The sequence below is a fragment of the Tursiops truncatus genome, chromosome 2, assembly GCF_011762595.2.
Source record: "Tursiops truncatus isolate mTurTru1 chromosome 2, mTurTru1.mat.Y, whole genome shotgun sequence".
Taxonomy (NCBI): Eukaryota; Metazoa; Chordata; class Mammalia; order Artiodactyla; family Delphinidae; genus Tursiops; species Tursiops truncatus.
In genome coordinates, this window is record NC_047035.1 from 63,182,657 (window position 1) to 63,194,092 (window position 11,436).

The window sequence follows — 11,436 nt, forward strand, 5'->3', positions numbered from 1 at the left end:
TTGATGCTATGTATAAAATAGATAACTAATGAGAACGTACTGTATGGCACAGGGAACTCTACTTAATGCACTATGGTGACCTAAATGGGAAGGAAATCCAAAAAAGAGGGGGGATATATGCACATGCATAGCTGATGCATTTTGCTGTACAGTAGAAACGCACACAACATTGTAAAGCAACTATACTCCAATAAAAATTAATTTTAAAAAAAAAAAGGGAAGAGGAGGAAAGGGAATGTGCAGAGCCAGACACAGCAATTTTGGAAAAAGGGAAAAGACAGCTGTTGAGGAGGAAGCCTGGTCTATCCACACCACACTTAAGAGCGGCCAACAGTAAGGGGTGGGGACACCCTGAACAGCACAGTGAGCCTTCGGGTCCAGCACAAATGTGTGTGCTGCCCGCAACAGAGAAAATGTATGTATAGCAAAAAAATAAAAATAAAATATATATATAATACACCCAGTTTTTTTCCAGTATTATGTCTTTTTACTATCATCAGCCATAAGTATTTTTCAATGCCTATTATGTAGCATATCTAGAATTACAGCTAATACTCTATTAGTTGAGCTAGTATGTACCTCTCTTTGGATTTGTTTCTCTACAAATTAAGTTAGAGATTTTAGTATCAATACTTTAAAAATTAAAGGGGTGATTGGTATTTGACTCCCTCTATATATGCACATGTATATACATATAAATATATACACACATATGCATATATATGTACAGTTGACCCTTGAACAACATGGGTTTGAACTGCACAGGTCTACTTAAACATGCATTTTTTTTCAACAGTATATATTACAGTACTACACAATTTGAGATTGGTTGAATCCGTGGATGCAGAACCATAGACACAGAGGAACCAGAACCACCTATAGGGAGGAACTGCATGTATGGAGGGCTGACTATAAGTTATAGGCACATTATATAGAGGGTTGGCGCCCCTAGCCCCTACATTCAAGGGTCCACTGTATACATACATAAATATACGTATACATACATACCACTTTGCATAATTACCTTTAGAAAGCGTATAGGTTCCTATCTAAGTAAATCTTCTAAAAATTAGTAATAAGATTCAAATATTTCTATGCCATCAAAATAAGAGATAATCTAACAGTGATTTTGAAGACCTAGAGTAGTGTCTAATCTTCCTTAATTCTAACCTCAGTTTTGCTGTTAATTCACAAAATCTGTATTGCCACATGTAGATGAGATAGTATTATGATTGTAAGGCCCATCTCTTTGAATCTTTGAATGGAATGAATCATCAAAATTTAGCCATTAAACTTGTCTCCTTTTCCTAGGCTTTGAAATGATCTGGAAGAAAAGATTGTAGCTCTTCAGAAAAGATTGTAGCTCTTCAGAAGACAGTTATTTTATATATATCCTAAATATTATTTGTCAGTGCCAGTAGAAAATGTTTCCTTCAACATATAACATAAGCTATAAGTTTGTTTACTGTGTTTTTAAAAACAAATGTTTTTAAAAATAAATAATCATATTTATTTATCACTAGGTTAGCCTGAAATTATAAGCAGCCAAATGTGTTCTCTTTTCAGTATTTTAAACTTAGAAATTTGGCTTGTATGTTGTTGACCAAGAAGCAAATAATATTAATCTTAAATAAAGTCCATTAACCTTTTATAACAATAATTACTAGGTTCAGTTTTCATATAGAGCATTCATTCAGATGTAAAATTTGTGTAATGAAAATAATTGAGCGATTACTGAGTGCCAGGCGGTGTGCTAAGTACTATACATGCATCCTCTCACTGAATCTTCATGGCAATTCTATGAGACAAACAAAAAACCTTACCAACAGTCACTTGGTAAAGTCAGAGTCTGACTTCAGAGTACTTGAAGTATTATAATTACTCATTTAGTCTAAATATTTTCAGTCCCTTCTTGATATTGAGAGAGGAGAGAAATTGCCCAGTAACCTGTCATATTTGCAAATTAGAAGTTGTTAAAAATTTTTATTTTGAAGGCTCTACTTTTCCACCCATTGAAAAATCATTTTTTATTATTTATTTATCTTTAGTATAGTTTTAAGGTTGCCGTGGGAGAGCTATGGGTTTTGGAATCAGACTGATCTGGATTTAAATCCTAGCTCTGCTATTTCTTATCTGCATGAACTCAAATGAATTAATCTATCCTAAACCCAGTTTTCCCATTTGTAAGGAGATAAAATATGACAAGCTTAGACCGATATGTTCTAAGTCTACAATAATGGTAGTTCTTGAATATCTTGAAACCTCATGTTTGCCTGCGTTTCTGTACTGTTTTATTTTAAATTATGTGTTACTTTATGACACTCAGTGGTGCGTCCACACCAATCTTAATCACTTACCAACTCCTTTAACAATATTAAGGCAGTAAGATTATTTGGGTAATCTGTCCTTTAATGTAAGGTTATGTTTTATAGGGATATTAACATAAAAGTGGATATTCTTTATTTTCCCCCAAACTAAACAGTTACGTTGAGTTCTCCACATTTTAACAACTGATGTTTTCTAAGTGGTCATTTTCTTCAAAAATATTTCTAGTTTCTGTCCCTTCTTTTCTAATCCTCATCTTTTTTGATCTAAAGTCTATTAATGTTTGCTCTTATCGTAGTTTTATTATATAGCTACACTTATTGTATACCTGCTGTGTGCCAGGATCTTTGCATATGTAGGCATTCATTCCCCACAACTTTGCAAAATAACTAGTATTGTCTTTGTTTTACAAATAAGAAGACTGTCTCAGGTTAGTTTGCCCAATATCCAGCATCTAGTAACATGACAAACTTGTCATGGGTCTGTCTAACCCATGCTCTTTCTAAGATGACGCTGCCTCTTAGTTCAATGTTAATTAGAATTGCTTTCAAAGTCACAATATTTTTAAAGGCTACGTTTAGTAGGTCCAGTAACTTTAGCAGTTTTAAAGTGGTCATACTTGTCAGCAAGCAGTATAACCAAAGCCACAATAAATAACAATGCATTGAGTTCCCTTTTACAATCTTTATAGATGCTCAAAGTCATATTCATCATGTTATTTGTAATAATAGCTCATTGTAGTCAGTGTACAACATATGAATCAGTTTATTATTCCATCAAGATACAGACAACAGTCTGTGTACTGTAAAAATGTTATTAATAGATACTATATGTGAAACATAGGAGCCCATACTTTTTAAACTTCATACTTGAGAGGATATATTATCAATAGAAATAAATCAATATTCTTTCTGACTCAGGTGATATAAATCAATACTTAGGCAGAATAGGATGTGAAATGAAGTGTAAGTATCACATTATTCTTTAAAGTTGAGATCTATCCACCATAAATTATTTATAGAGTTTGGGTATGCTGAGTATTTATCACAAACATCATTAGCTAAAACATGAGGCGGTACTGTATACCACACACACTAAACAGCCTGATTTGACTCAGTTGAGTGAAAGGGGGTTTCACCTTGGAGGCAGTAAGGGAGACATAGAGGAATTGCTGTTTTTGAGGAAAATATTCTTTGAATTTGGCGTACTCTAAAGCAGTGTTCTGTAATAAAACTTCCTGTGATGATGGAAATGTTCTGTATCTGCACTGTCCAGTGTGGTTGCCACTAACCACATGTGACTGCTAAACAATTTAAATGTGGCTAGTGCACCAAGGAGCCAAATTTTTAATTTTTTGCATTTATTTATAAATTTTTTGCATTTATTTATAATTTTAATTTAATTAACTGTGATGTGGCAATGGCTACCACGTTGGACAGTACAGCCCTAGAGATTTTATGACTGAGTGGTTAGCATAACATGCCACCAGTACAATGAACACTTTAAAAGGTAGATGTTTAAAGAATCTCTCATAGACTTTTTTTTCTTTTCTTTTTTTCCTGTTTGAACTTGTTTTGTTAGTGGGTAAGTATAACATTTGAATTTACAAAGCATTTGTCCATTGTGAAACCTCATCACCCTAATGCATTGCATGCCCAATTGTGTTTCATAATAAAAACCTGATTACTGTCTTCTCTACTCCTCTGTTAACACCTGTAAAATTCTGCACTTTGTCACTCATATCTGTTATCTATCTTCTCTTTTGTTTTCTCACTTCTGCTCGCTACTCCATTTCTTCATTCACAACAAAGAAAGAAATGCAGTGATAGTTCTCTTCCTCCCAAAACCTCCACTAGAAAACATTGGCCATCTCAAGGTAAACAGCCATGGGAAGGCCTCTCATGACTGGCCGGGAATAGTATGCATTACCAGCAAAGCATGAGCTACTGCTCTTCACCTTCCTTCTGCCATCCATCTGCAGTGCTTCCCCAAAAAGGTCCGTGGATTCATATTCTCCTCTAGGTTTTCCAGTATGGGCCCAGTATGAACCAACTCAGATCTTCAGGAAGAGTAAAGGTGGACAGAAATATATGTCCTTCTTGTATTTTGAAGGTCAACCTCATTTCAATTAGAAAAGAGAATGTTGGAGAGATTACTTTAAAAAGGAGGGCAATTTACCTGGATTAGGATTAGTGATAAAATGTTTTTTCCTTGACAATGTATGTTTGTTCTTAAGTATAATATTTGGCCTTAAAAACTTTTAAGTGTTCTACAGAGATACATTCTTAATTTCCTAAGACATCTCAGTAGGATCTGTACCCCTTATTGAACAGTTTTATGTTTCCTTATAAATATTCATAACTTCAGTTTAAGCACAAATGTTTCATTATATGGAAATAGTCGTATAAGTATTCCCAAGCTCGAAGTGTCAGTGTGGTGCTACGCTGGCTAACAAATATGCCAAAAGTTTCCCTACAGAGTTAGGAGCTGTGTAAGTTTAAGCCTGCAACCTGTGTGACATGTCTTTGTTTGTGACACTCGTAAAGATAATTTTTATATACATAAGACCAAGGAAATCTGGATTAAAATGCCTCAAAATATACAGAATTTTAAAAAATTTGTTATTGTGTTATATTTTCAGATTTTTCTGGAAGGGTTTTTAATTTTTAATGTAATTTCTTATTCATGAAATATTTAAGAACCTATAGTGTGCAAAGTTCTGTAGTATTGCTGTGAATTAGAGAATCATAACTCAGAAATAAAGTACAAAGGTGAAGAACTACTTTGTAAATAAATGATATGAAGAATTTTCCAATTTCAACTTGTTTTGCTTCTTTCAAATTTTTATATCTTACTAAATTCTACTGGTTATCTACTTGCTATGACTGGATAGTGTAACTGCAAAAGTTTAAGAAAACAAAAGCATTACTTGTCAATTCTAAGTTGAGACACTTTGAGAGATCAGTTTGTCTTTTTTGACTTTCAGATAAGAGTTCTTGTCCTCTTCATTCCCCAGGGAATTTATCTTGCTCCTTCTTAAAAGCATATTTAACTACCTAGCATGTATAATGGTCTCATACTGCTAAGTTCCTTTTTGGAAACGTTTGGTGCTGTTTTGTTTTCAAGTTTGAGCAATGAAGGCCCTTTTCTTGATTATACCCTGTACCCTAGAGATAGGAATTGGTCCTTCTCACCTGATTCTTAAGCCCTTACGTGCATGCTAATGGTGCTTTGGATCCCTGTCCTTTCTGTCCCAAAGATTTTGCTTCCCATTGCTTTTTCTGGGGAGCTCTCTGGTTGGTTCTGGCTCTGGAAATAACGATTGGTGCTTTCTTGCTAATATGATGACATGAGCCTCCAGATCACTGTCATAACAAGCAAGTTTGGGGCTTGCTCTTTCCTCTCAAAAGACCTCACTAAGGGTTGGGATCCATGCTGCAGATCTGTAGCAGAAAAGTTATTTCTTACAGGATGAGTGGCTGGATGACTTGCACTAATGCTCTTGCTGTTTCCCACAGGCTCCTACCCAGAGATTCTACCCAGTGAAACTCCCACAGCAACGCAGGTAGACGGGGCTGACCTGGCCTCACCAATGTCTCCTCGAACTAGCAAAAGCCGCATGTCCATGAAGCTGCGTCGTTCCTCTGGCTCAGCCAATAAATCCTAAGGAGACAGCAGCCCAGCAGTGATCAGCAGTAGCCACCTTAGCATGAACATAGCGTTAACCCTTTCAGGCTTCGTGTTTGCCATAACATGCATGTTCCTTCCTGAACATTTATTTTAGAAAACACTGGATTTAAATAACTTGTAACTTAGTATTTTAGATTTGGGTTGTTTATTCGGTTGGTTTTCCCCCCACACTCCAAGCTGCCGTATGGGGGGGGGGGGGGGGAGTTTTATTCTACACCCTTTACCTTCCCTAGATAATTATGTCTAAGTAGTTTTACTTTTAATTTCGTAATTAACTTTGAGCCAAAATATAATTGGACAGATAGTCTCATTATTTTATTTATCGTGCCCCATTACAACTTTATGGCTCAGTAAATATATAATTTTTTTAATAAATGTACATCTTTAAATTTAAGCATTTGTAAAGTTGTAGCAATAGTTGCAAATCTGTTAATACACAGGATATGTATGGATTATTTATGTTATCAAAATAAACCACTTAAATAAATGGTCTTTTAGTATCTCAAGTTCCAGCTGAAATAATTTTAGCATTGACTTTTTCTTCCCAAAGCAATGTCTCATTTCTTTGCTGTGCAGGTGATGCCATGACATATCTAAAAACCAGAAAAATCACTGTGCTGAACTTTGATTCATGTTTAGCTTCCAAATATTTTTCTAATGTTTTGCTTTTTAAATGGTATCACTGTTAAATGCCATTTCTGTTTTGAGATTGTGGCCCCTTATTGGCTGCTGGATCCTGGTATATCTATGTTCTTTCTTAAGTACCAAAAAGGGAGGAATGGGGTGGGGTGGGTAGGAAAATAGAAAAGAAGGAGAAAACTTTTCTGACATAAATGTGTGGCTTAAATTATGTGTATTATTGTCAAAGAAAAGGGAACATGACCCAGGAGTCTAAATTAATCTAATATTGTTAATACTGAACTTGCACGTGCGGGTTGGTGTACCTTCCACCCTCCAGAAGTATTTTCCTACAGTAGATAAGCTGCTCACATTTTGTTTTGAACGAGCATCTCCTAAGGAAATGTAGCATGACATTGGTACTAACTGCATGTGTAAATACATCATACTGGCAAACTATAAAATATAAATTATGTATCATCATTCATGTAGTATCTACAAATTTGTAACAGTGGAAAAAAGATAGTATTTAATAATACAATAAAAATATTCTTATCATTTCGTGTCCATGAGTGTTGATTTGTCTTTTGTCTTCTATATTTTTTCAGACTTAAGCAGGGCTGTATGATTAATGGAGAGATGTAAAGCATAAACCTAGGTTATCTTAGCTCACCATGAAAACTGAATTTTAATTCCCTTCTCAGGATATACCCCACCTTATTTCTCAGAGATCCTACCACAGTCATTAAAACTACAGGAAAATTTTCACCTTCATAAGAGCTCGCAGAAACTTCCCCCAGTGCACTTGGTTAAAGCATCAATTTATCTCACCCTCATGCTTTGATTTGTTAAATTTTACTTTTTTTTTTTGGTAATATACATTCAGGAACAAAACTTTTTACAGACAGTTTCTATAGCAGGCTTTCAGAGTTCCTGTGCACTTAAATTTTGGATTGCCTTATAAATAAAAACAAATGCCTATGAAACTATGTAGAAAATAAACTTAAAAAGTCCCGTGAAAGCTTATATAAAGGATAAACATGGATAGAGACAGTCCCTGGGAAAAAGATTAAACAATATAGACAGTTTCCCACAACCAAGGTTAAGAATTGCAGAAAAGATAAAGTAACTACACATTTCTATAGTGCTTTCATTTTTAAAAAAAATAAACAGCTAAAGGTTTGGTGATATGTAACAAAATGGAGTGAAAATACCAACTTAAAAATACGGAAGTTGATTAGCACAGTTAACGTTTTATTCATCTTCAGATAAACTATTCACTAGCTTTTTGAAAAAGAAGAAAATATTTAAAATATATTTCCTGTTGACATTTTTGGGTAGTAAAGTATCTTTAATATTTAAAGAACAGTACATATTCTTTACCTTTTGGAGCTCAGTCTATGCAGCCATACTTCATAGTATATATACTATATAAGGAAATTTTCCCATTTCTGCATCATTACATTCATTTACAAAATATAATTTCTCCTGTCTGTATTCTGTCTAAATGGGTCACAAAGATTATAAAGCAGGATACTGGCTTTGGGGAGATAAGAAGTGAGGCTTTTTAAAATAGGCTGTGTTCAATGGGATTCTTAAGACAAACACAGAACACAACAAAGCACCAGCTATGTACATTTATTTGGTGGTAAGCATCTTACAAATATGGGCTATCTGTCAAGCAATATTCAGCCAGTGTCCCAAACTGGCTATTAGGGCATAGGTACAGAATGTATGCTAAGTATGGTAATACAAAAAAAATCAAAACCAGGTTGCAGCTGAAAAGAAAATATTGAATATTGAATGAATTGCCATTCATTTCCATAGCGGATTAGAAGTATTAACATCTTCCTTAAGCTGAACATAGTGTCGTATATAATACACATTATGATTACAACAGAAGTGTTAAACAATTTGGATGAAACCCTACTAAAACAGTCAAACTTCAGGAAATGAGTTCTGTGTTTCCCAAAAGCTATTTAAAGAAAGGTTTAAAGTATCTTCCTGAATACTGCACACGAGAGCTAGAGGTGAGAATTTGGGGGGTGTCTCAACTCCTTCCAGTAAAGAGGTGCTATTCCCCACCTCCAAACACTAGCTTAAGAGTGGACTTAATAATTGAGAAAAGGAAAGTTTACAAGGAGATTTCTCGTATCCCCCAAAAGCGCGCAAACATCTTAACATTTCCTGCCCACAGACACAGGTCTTGTATTTCCCACCCACCCGACGTAAGTTTGGCACCAATCACATAACTTTTAATTCACAGAATATACAATGCAAGATATCTGACCCTATTGAGACAGAAACTACACAGGCGCCTGCGATGACAAGAGGAAGAAGAGAAAAAAAAAAAAAAAACTACCACTTTTGGTAGCTAGAATCCTTTGTAGATAGAGACATGCACGCATTCACTGCGACTTTCCATAGGAATTACAAGTCATATAGGATTCATTGGGGTCTCCAGAGTTTGGTGGGAGCAGGGGAATCCTATTTTCGTGGGGAAAGTGAGAAGGGATTTAAAGCTGATCATTCTTGACCGAGAACGGTTATACCATATACATACCTGCTCTAGAGAGGGATTTTACATTTCGCTGCCCGCTCCTCTGGCAGCACATTGACTACTGGGAGTTTTAGGAGAGAAAATAAAGGAAGGAAAAAGGGTAAACTTGCAAGCGGAAGAAAGCCCCACAGAAATTCTCATGATCTGTTTGCTCCAAGGCCACCCTCAATCCTCTTTGTCTTTCGCCCTCAACAGCCCGGCCGCAATGGCATCTGCAGCAGCAGTACCTGCCGACTTTCTGAGGGGTGGCACTTATTGATGTGCCGGGTCAGGCCTGGGGAGCTAAAAAAAGTGGACGGGCAGTGCTTGCATGAGAAAATTTGCTGAGCACTCCCGTCGGACGCCCCTCCTGGGCCCGGTGCTGCGGGAGGCGCCCCGGCCAGAGCGGGCAGGAGCAGCTCCTCGCGGACCGCATGCCACAGCCGGTGCTTGTCCCTGATGTCTGCCGACGGGAAGTGCGCCCCGCACAGCGGGCAAGCGAAGGCGAGTGGGGCGGCGCGCTCGGAGCCAAAGCCCGGGGCAAGCGCGCGGGCCGAGCCTGCCTCGTGAGTGGCCAGGTGCTTGCGCAGATAGGCTTGGCGACGGAACTTTTTGTGGCAATATGGGCACACGAAGATCTCGGGTCCCCCGGCAGCACTGACCCCGCCCGGCTCAGGCACCCGGCGCCCCAACACCCCAGCCGTATAAGGGACCTGAGGCAGCGAAGGCTCGGGGTGGGACAACACCTGGAGGCCTTGTGATGGGGCGCTGTCCCGGTGCTGCTCCGCCCCGGAGCTGTCCCCGGCCTGCGGGTGCTGATCCGCAGTTCTCTCTGCCCGGTTGTTTTCCTTCCCCTCCGCCAGGAAAGATGCAACAGCCCCGGAATCCGGGGAGGACGAGGTCGACGAAGGCGGCAGCTTCCCGTCGGCTGAGGAGACTGTGGCGGCATTGGCCGCTGCGGGACGCGGCTTGTGCCAGCGGCGATGAGAGGCAAGGTTCGCAGGGCAGCTGAAGACCTTGTCGCACTCGGGACAGCGGTACTCGACGCGCACGATGCGGGAGCAGCGGTGCTGAGCCAGCGCGAAGGGGTCTGCGTACTGCTCCTTGCACAGCTGGCAGATGAACTCCCCCAGCGGCGTGCGGCTGCCCCCCAGGCCCCGGGACGGCGCTCCGGGCTCCTCCTCCTTGATCTTCAGGCCCAGCACAGGGGACGTGGTGACTTCATCGGTGAAGCTCAATTTCCTCATGGCTTTTGGCTTCTTGACTCCGGCGGCCGCGGGCCCAGACGTGCAGCCCGGAGGTGCCTTGGCGCAGCGCTCGCCGCCGGTGGCCCGCTTCAGGCCGTGCAGGGAGGCCGAGAGAGGCGCGGGGTCCGGATGGAGCGCGGGGTCTGGGAACGGTGCCCGGAGCGGCAGCAGGAACTGCTCCCGCGAGGTCGGTGCTGCTGTTGGCGCCACCGAGCAGGAGAAAGCGGCCACGGTGGCGGTGCCCCCGGGGAAGGACTCAGCGGAGACGGGCGAGCTGAGGCAGCGCTCCAAGAACGCCCGGCGCAGCTCCGCGCCCGCCGGCTTCGTGGGGCTGGGGCTGGGCCCGGGACCCTCCCGGCCATCCGCCCTCCACTCCGCGCCTTCCCTCCCGCCCACCGCTGGGCTCACCCCAGCCTCCCTACAGGACGACCCCGACAGCTCGCGGGCCGCTTCCTCCTCCGGGGTTGGGGGTCCCGCCCTCTCCGCACCGGGCTGAGGGGCACTGGAAGCCTCCTCGGGGAAGGGCGGCGCCCCCTGGGGCCCCAGCAGGGGGAAGACCCGCTCTGCTAGGCGCATTCGGTACGAGCCACCTGTCCGTTTTGTTCGCTTTACCAGGAAGCCCCGAGGCATGGTGGAGTCGGAGCGCTCGGGGGCAAGGAGTAACCGGGGCGCCGCAGGGTCTGATAGCGGGCGAGCACCGCTGCTGCCCGAGCATCGCCGCCGCAGGCATGTGTCCGCCGCCTTTATAGCTGAGACGCGGGCCGAGGGACCGCAGGGTCGCCTTCGGCCGGACCAGCCAATCAGGAGTGGGAGCGGCCGCGGGGGGTGGGGCTTTCTCGGGGCTGGGCTCGCGGGGGGCCCGGAGGCGGGCGGCGGAGGCGCGGGCCCCGGCGCCCGGCTTAGCTGCTGCCTGCAGCCGCCTCCTCCCTGCCGCCCACCAGGCGAAGACGCCCGAAGGTAAGGTGCGGAGTGTGAGGAAGCTCAGCACTCCGTGCCTCAGCGGCCTCCAGGGGCCGT

The 11,436-nt window shown here is 41.6% G+C and overlaps 2 protein-coding genes across 5 annotated transcripts in view; one reads left to right on the plus strand and one right to left on the minus strand.

Annotated features, from left to right (window-relative positions):
- The window catches only part of RALGAPA1 (Ral GTPase activating protein catalytic subunit alpha 1), a 219,904-nt gene extending 212,713 nt beyond the window's left edge, over window positions 1–7,191 (plus strand). For 2 of the 4 annotated variants that reach the window (XM_019924021.3, XM_019924023.3), the window contains exon 41: window positions 5,844–5,986. Coding sequence is in view for 2 of the 4 variants with exons in the window: in XM_019924020.3 (XP_019779579.1) it covers window positions 5,844–5,992 (149 nt within the window). In the remaining 2 variants the exon portion in view is untranslated. Of the gene's footprint in view, window positions 1–5,843 lie in introns of all 4 variants that reach the window. The other 2 variants (XM_019924020.3, XM_019924026.3) reach the window with 1 other exon arrangement.
- A 2,190-nt stretch (window positions 7,192–9,381) lies between these two features.
- On the minus strand, window positions 9,382–11,049 carry INSM2 (INSM transcriptional repressor 2). Its single transcript, XM_004327714.4, has one exon. It carries the CDS (start codon window positions 11,047–11,049, stop codon window positions 9,382–9,384), a length of 1,668 nt encoding a protein of 555 aa, XP_004327762.1.
- Window positions 11,050–11,436: the final 387 nt, after the last annotated feature.

What these genes read in the sequence shown, in the direction of transcription:
- INSM2 (XM_004327714.4), bottom strand. Translation starts at nt 11,049, where the DNA reads ATGCCTCGGGGCTTCCTGGTAAAGCGAACAAAACGGACAGGTGGCTCG.